Below are 7836 nucleotides of genomic sequence, written 5' to 3'. Positions count from 1 at the left end.
GAGAGGGCACCTGGGAGTTGGTAAGAAGGTCATCCCATGACCTTCTTACCTATCATGTCAATTCTGTGACATTCATGATTAATTCCTAAAACCTGACACATGAAGTGTGGTCTAATCAATAGGTAAGGGGGATAATGGGCTGCACGGCCCAACCCAGTCGTGGGTGCCAGAATACGCACATTCATGCTGCGTGTCCGAGAAGTCAGGGATATATCAGACACGTGATGTCTGATATATGCACGTTTACCTTGCGTGGTTGACTTTATAAAAGGTCACAGCCTCCAACTCTAGCTCGTACCACGAGCTGGATGCTTCCCTCGACCTGTGGCCTTCAGAGTCCAGACTCGGCCCTTAAGTAATCTCGGCGAACTTTTAGGTTACCTTGAGCTAAGGAGGTAGGATCTTACGATGGCAGCTTCGGTCTTGGGGATGTCCATGTGGTAGACATGGTCGGGCCGTATCTCAGCCCGCTAACAGCCCGTGGGAAAATCAGAGCGTACAAAAATAAATAAAGATCCTGTATAAGTTTTGCCAACAGTCCAGACATTACATATGTTGTTCATATTGTTAGTCAGTTTGTGTATTCTCCTACTATTATTCATTTTGCAGCTGTTCTTCGTATTTTGAGGTATCTTCGAGGTACTAACTTCCGAAATTTGTTATTTCCATCTTTTTCTTCCTTGGAGCTACGGGCATATTCTGATGTTGATCATGGTCGTGATCCCACATATCGTAAGTCAATTACTGGTTTCTGTATCTTTTTGGGTGATTCTCTTATTTCTTGGAAGAGTAAGAAACAAACTGTTGTCTCTCATTCTTCTACTGAAGTAGAATATCGTGTCATGTCATCAACAACCAAAGAGATTGTTTGGTTACGTTGGTTACTAGCAAATATGGGTGTTGTTCTTTCTCATCCCACTCCTATGTACCACCTAAAGCATGGCACCATTGCTTTGCCTTTTGTTCCTTCAAATTTGCAGATTACAGACTTCTTCACCAGTCACATCCTATTTCACGCTTTCTAGTTGGCAAACTCTCAATGCTTCTTGCTGCAACATCGCGAGTTTGGGGAGGGGGGGGGGGGTGTTAAAGTAATTATTAATAGCTTAAAAGGCTAGTTTAGTCTTTCTCTTTGTAAGGGTTATTTTAGTCTTTTTCATATTATGACTTTAGTATAAATAATATATTTTTCTATCATTGTATCAACCCTAATATGCAATAAAGAGCAGTCACTTTTCTTCTCTTCGTCTCTTTGTCTTCTCTCTTTTTGTTGAATATTTCACACCAAGAAGTCCACCCCATGAGTTGAGTCGTCTCAACCATCAGGAAAGTTGGGAAGTACTATCCAGGAAGATCTCCCTAGAATGGAATACAGTTACAAGTTTTCCTCCATGGACTGATGAGATTGGAAAACAGATTGTGAAAAAATGTGGGGGGTTGCCTCTAGCAATTGTAGTACTAGGCAGTCTCTTGTCGTGAAGGGAAGCTTCCTACAATGAGTGGCTCAAGGTTCTGCAAAGTGTGCATTGGCAGCTATTGGAAAGCTTATTCATTTAAGGTATTTGGGGCTGAGATGTACTTGTTGAAAAATCTCCCGCAGTCTCTACGCTATCTTTCCAGCTTGGAAACTCTATATTTGAGATCAACTCTGATTAATCCATTCCCATATGAGATTTTCAGGCTGCAACAACTGAGACACTGTATTTCAGTGATGTCCAACCAATGGTACCGATACCACCCATCACTACTACATATCTCCCTGACCTCCAAACATTAAATGGTTTGTTCATCAGTGACATTAGTACAAGTGATAGAGAAGATTGCTTGAGCAAGTTTACCGCATTGAGATCATTGAATTTGCATGGTCGTCTTTGTATTAAAAAAGAACACTTGGGAAAGTGGGTAGTAAATTGAAAAGCCTTGAATGTTTGAAGCTCAATGCAACATGAATTATGACTGAGGATACAATTTATGAAGCAGTTCCAGAGTGGGACTTGTCAAGCCTCACTCATCTCTACAAGCTACACTTAGTAGGGTCTATGCAAAAGATGTTTGACATACAATGCTTCCCCAAAAACCTTGCTGAGTTGATCTTGACAAGCTCCTTGCTAATGGAAGATCCTAAGAAGAAGCTTGAGAAACTGAGAAGCTTGAGAGTTTTGAAACTGAAGCAGGCAGCATCTGTAGGCAGAGAAATGACTTGCTCAAGTGGAGGCTTCGTTCAGCTTCAGTTATTGAAGCTTTCATTCATGAACTCAGTAGTGACATTAAGAATAGAGGAAGGAGTGTTGAATAAAATTTAGAGTACACAACTCTAAACTTACTAATATTGAACTCAAACAAGTAAACAAATTACTTGTATTATACAACAATAAAAGACACTACAACACTTTCCAAAGACCACTCACAATTTGAAGAGAAATAGACACTCAATAGGAAGCTTACAACTTACACTCAAAACACCACACTAAGAATTCAAAGACTTATTTTTGGAGGATGCCTAACCCAATTGCAAGGGAGGGTATTTATAGTCCTCACCATGCAATCTACACCATACAAATATTAAATTGAGAAATAATCCTAGCCATACATTATTACCACATTCTACACACTTCTCCTAAAAAAATTACTTTCTACATCCTTCTACAATTGTTGAGAAGCTTCCATTGTCTTGGCTTTAGATAAAATGGATTGGGCTTTTATTTACCTTTGGGCTTGGACATTTGGACTTTTTGGGCTGACATGATTCTTAACACTCCCCCTCAATGTCAGCTCTTATTCTTTCTACTATGTCAAGCTGTTGACGAAACTTTTCGAGCTTGCCTGTACTTAGACTTTTTGTGAACAAATCTGCAACTTGATCATCCGTCTCGATCTGTTTCATCTCAATTTCTTCTTGCTGAACCTTTTCTCTGATAAAGTGATAGTGCACTTCAACATGCTTAGTTCTTGCATGAAAGACTGGATTCTCCGCCAAAAGAATTGTCGACTGATTGTCACAGTACATCGGAACTGCATAATCTACTAGTTGATGTAGATTATTCATCAGCTGTATCAACCATGTACTTTCTTGAGCTGCCATTGCTGCTGCTCGATACTCAACTTCAGTGGTTGACAATGATACTATTGGCTGTCTCTTGCTACACCAAGAAATTGTTCCGGAGCCAAGCTTAAACACATACCCAGTTGTTGATCTCCTGGTGTCATGATCTCCTGCATAGTCAGCATCACAGTAACCAACTAATTTGCAGTCTTCACCTTTCTTGTACAAAAGACCATAGTCAATTGTACTCTTCACATATCTTAGTATTCGTCGAACTGCTTCCAAATGAGGCTTCTTTGGATTTTGCATGTATCGACTCATCACACCAACTGCATAAGAAATGTCAGGTCGAGTCAAGGTTAAGTAGATCAAACTACCTACCAATTGTCGATACATTGTCGCATCTTCCAAATCTTTTCCTTCATATGCACACATTTTGGCATTTGGTTCCATCAGTGTCGAAATCGGCTTGCATTCGAGCATTCTGAACCTCTTTATCAAATCTTTGGCATATTTCTGTTGACAGAGAAATATTCCTTCTTGTGTGCGATCAACCTCTAGACCAAGGAAGTGCTTGAGTTGTCCAAGTTCCTTCATCTGGAAACGAACTGATAAATTCTCCTTTGTCCAAAGAATTTCTGCCTCATCATCACCGGTTATGATTAAGTCATCCACGTACACTAGCACTATAGCTAGCTTCCCTTTATTGGTTTTGACAAACAAGCTGGAATCTGCAGGTGTTACTGAATAGTCACTTTGTGTTAGAAATTCAGCAATCTTACCATACCACGCCCTGGGTGCTTGTTTCAATCCGTAGAGTGCTTTCCACAGCTTACACACATATTCAGGATGATCTTGGCTCTGAAAACCCATTGGTTGGATCATGTAGATCTCCCGATCCAGCTCTCCATGAAGAAAAGCATTCTTCACATCCATTTTCCACAGATTCTAGTCTTTGTTGGCTGCAAGTGCAAGTAGGACTCGTACAGTTGTAAGTTTTGCCACTGGACTAAATGTTTCATCATAGTCTAGTCCATACTGTTGAGAGAAACCACGAGCTACCAATCGTGCCTTGTACCTCTCGATTGACCCATCTGGACGACGCTTTATCTTGTAAACCCATTTGCAAGATATGGGTTTCACATCTCTCGGCTTTGGCACAAGATCCTAAGTCTGATTTTGCTGAAGTGCATCGATCTCTTCTTTCATAGCTATCATCCACTCAGAACTCTGTGATGCTTCTTTGAACGTCTCAGGCTCTGTTGCTTCTTCAATTATGGCTGCATTAGCATATTTGGGATTTGACCTTCGTATTCTTATTGACCTTCGGAGTTGAGATTGTGGAGTTGATTCTTCTGTTTCACTAGGCCCACCTTCTTCGTTTGGTTGTTGATACACGCCAATTTTCCAAGGATTCTGAGTCACTCTTTGTTCGACATCATCGCCGTTTAGATCTCCTGATTCATCTGAACTTGGTTGGAGTTGAACAGTATGCTCCCCCATCTTTTGTTGCAGCTTGTCTCCAAATTCTCTCGAGTCTGGCAACACCTCCTTCTCTGGGGACCACCAAGAAGATGCTTCGTCGAACACCACATCTCGTGATGTGTAGCATCTTCCACTCATTGGATCGCAACATTTCCACCCCTTTCTCTGGCTGTCGTATCTCACAAAGATACATCTAACAGCTTTCTTGTCAAACTTGCTCCGTAAATGATCAGGAACAAACACATAACATACACAGCCAAATACTCAAAAGTAGCTAACTGTAGGTTTCATGTTCCATAGTTTCTCAAAGGGTGAAACAAATCCTAACCTTGGCTGAGGAAGTCTGTTGATACAAAGGCTGCAGTCCTCATTGCTTCAGCCCAAAACCTTCTCGGTACGTTCTTTGCATGTAGCATACTTCCACAAATTTCTGCAAGGTGTCGGTTCTTTCTTTCTGCTACACCAATCTGTTGTGGCGTGTTGGCACAAGTGTACTGATGACGTATTCGACATTCCCTTAGGTATTGAGAGAACTCGTTTGAGCTATATTCTCCCCCGTTGTCTGTGCGCAAGCAACATATCTTCTTTTCCACTTCTCCTTCAGCTGACTCTTTGAACTCTTTAAACCTTGATAATGTGTCAGATTTTTCTTTCATAAAGAAAACCCACACATACCTGGAGAAGTCATCAATGAATGTTACAATGTACCGCATACCGCCAATTGACTGTTGCTTAACCAGTCCGAACACATCAGAGTGAACTAACTCTAATGGTTCTTTTGCTTTGAACTTCGATTCGCCGTATGGTAATTGGTGGGCTTTACCATACTAGCATCCTACACAGACCGTGTCTGTTCTCACGTCTAGTTGAGGAAGCCCTTTAAGCATCGACTTCTTCACCATCACACTTAGCTTGGAATAGCTAACGTGACCTAACCGCATGTGCCATAGATCTGCTATCTCATTTTTTCTTGTCCTGTCTACATATGCAGACTCTGCTGACATCACGTAGACTGACTCCAAGCGTCGCCCCTCCATTGTCGGTGTTTCTGAGATTTTGAGGTCACAATACACCTTCACGTCTTGGGGACCAAATAAGACATAATGGCCTGATGATGTCAATTGAGCCACAGATAGCAAATTTTTCTTCATTCCTGGGACATGGTAAACATCTTGAAGTGGCACCTGGTTAGAATTATATCGAGGTGTAACTATCGTCTTACCGATGTGAGTTATCGGTAACCTTGAGTTGTCAGCTGTCACCACCACACGACCTCCCTTGTACTCAGACAAGTTTTGCAACTTCTGTTTGTCACCCGTCATATGATTTGAGCAGCCCGAATCTACAATCCAATCATTCTTGTAGTCAATCCGTTCTGGTGTTGTGTAATGACCCACTAATCTAGACTACTTGGACCATTAACGAATCTATACATAAAACTTACATTTTTGCAGAAATACCATAATTTTATTGAAACTTGTGGAAACAAAGGTTACTTTCATAAAATAAGTAGGATATGGGTACCCATTGTCTTTAAAACAAAAAATAACTTAAAGGAAAAAGGGTTACATAGAAAATGCGGAAAAATACATTTAAAAACCATAAAAACATAAATAAGACTACATCCTCGAATCGAATAACGCTCGGCCCCTTGACTCCATTCACCATCGATACACATCCTCTAAGCGTCACGAATCTTTCCGCCTCTAAAGCTTATTTCCTGCACATAAACAGAAAGGAATGAGCCTAATGCCCAGCAAGGAAAATCTAACACATAGTCATAAACATAAACATAATTTCATAATAACGTAAAGACATATCATAACACATAATACACTTATTACAATGGCCATTATTACTTGGGGTCCCATAGACTAAACAAGCATATGCCCATGGGATTAGTGGGGTCCTACTAGCTAAGTAGGTCATATGCCCATAACCCATTTGGGGTCTTGTTAATCATATGGGTCATATGCCCAAGCCTACAAACATACACATATACATATCATAACACATTAATAACATAAAACATATAGATAACATAAGCACATAACATATTAATTCTAGCCTATTTTCCTTACCAAAGTTACCGGGATTATGGACTGAGTTGGGACTTTTGGAACACTCCTAAAACCATAAGAAAGAGTGAGTCTAAAGAAAGGAGATGAAATGAAAGAGATGGAAAGACTAAACCATAAAAAAAGAACATACTTACCGACTTATATGCTTAAGAGCTTGGATTCCCTAACCAAAATAAGAATAAGGTTAGGGGACTGAGTAGAAGGTTTTGAGAAAGGAAATAACATAAAATACAGAAAGGAACTAGAGTTTTGGGTTTACCTCAAAGATTGCAAGATCAATCTAACCTCCACCGAAATACTATAGAACTCACTTCCCAAAGTGTTTGATAAGCTTATGATGTTTAAGCTTATAGTTTTTCCCCAAACCAAGTGTTTACACTCTCACACTCACTTAACACTAGCAGCTTCTGAACTTAGAGCAAATGGTGAATAATGGCTGGGTACTAGGTCCTATTTATAGAGTTTGGGAATGAAAATATCTTGATTTTACTTGAATAAAAATAATGGCTTTTTAGGTGAAAATCATTTGAATAATCGTTCAGCAGAGGCTGAAGACTCGTTCAGAAGATGCTGGACTGTTGAAGGAGTTTGAATGGCTGAAAGGAAAAGAATTCAAAAGTATTTGAAAACATGCTGGTGGAGGCAATATATCGCCCCCTATAGGCGATATATCGCCTGGACCTTTGTTCCCGAGGCGACCGTGCATCGATTCGTGTTTTCCGTATCTACGTGCTGTGATATATCGCCCCCTATAGCTGCGATATATCGGCATACGCTGAATATTTAAACACGAATTTACACATTTTTAGCTAAGTTTGAATGGAGTAAACAGCCTTGACTAAGCCCTCAATGTACTCAAAGCTGCTGACTGACCCTATAACATTCAAACTTTACCCTTATTTAATTTAATCCTCAAAAATACTTAATCCTTAATTACCATTCATAACATGTGCTTAAAATCCTATTGGTTGATATCTAAACCTTATAATATAACAAATACTATCATTAATATCAGTCATATAATCAAACCTTAGGTTATACTTAATATTCTTAAACTATAGGTTAAACTTAGAAAATCTATAAGTACTACTATGAGTGTCCAAATAATTCCCGGTCTGAACCAAAAATCCATAGTAACAAAGATAACACTAAACATACTATAATACTACTAACAATTAGCTAAGTAAAGTTCTTGGACTCTACATGTTGTTACCGTGAGAGCTAATT

At 39.7% G+C, this 7836-nt stretch overlaps 1 protein-coding gene across 1 annotated transcript; it reads left to right on the top strand.

Moving 5' to 3' along the window:
• The first annotated feature begins 1495 nt into the window (after positions 1-1495).
• On the top strand, positions 1496-2303 carry LOC133832554 (probable disease resistance RPP8-like protein 4). The gene is made up of 3 exons (XM_062262879.1): positions 1496-1558; positions 1681-1873; positions 1981-2303. Exons 1-3 carry the CDS (start codon positions 1496-1498, stop codon positions 2301-2303), a joined length of 579 nt encoding a protein of 192 aa, XP_062118863.1.
• The last annotated feature ends 5533 nt before the right edge of the window (positions 2304-7836 follow it).

The sequence above is a fragment of the Humulus lupulus genome, chromosome 4 (assembly GCF_963169125.1).
Source record: "Humulus lupulus chromosome 4, drHumLupu1.1, whole genome shotgun sequence".
Taxonomy (NCBI): domain Eukaryota; kingdom Viridiplantae; phylum Streptophyta; class Magnoliopsida; order Rosales; family Cannabaceae; genus Humulus; species Humulus lupulus.
The sequence above is the reverse complement of the archived record's forward strand: the minus strand, read 5'-3'. Positions and strand labels throughout refer to the sequence as shown.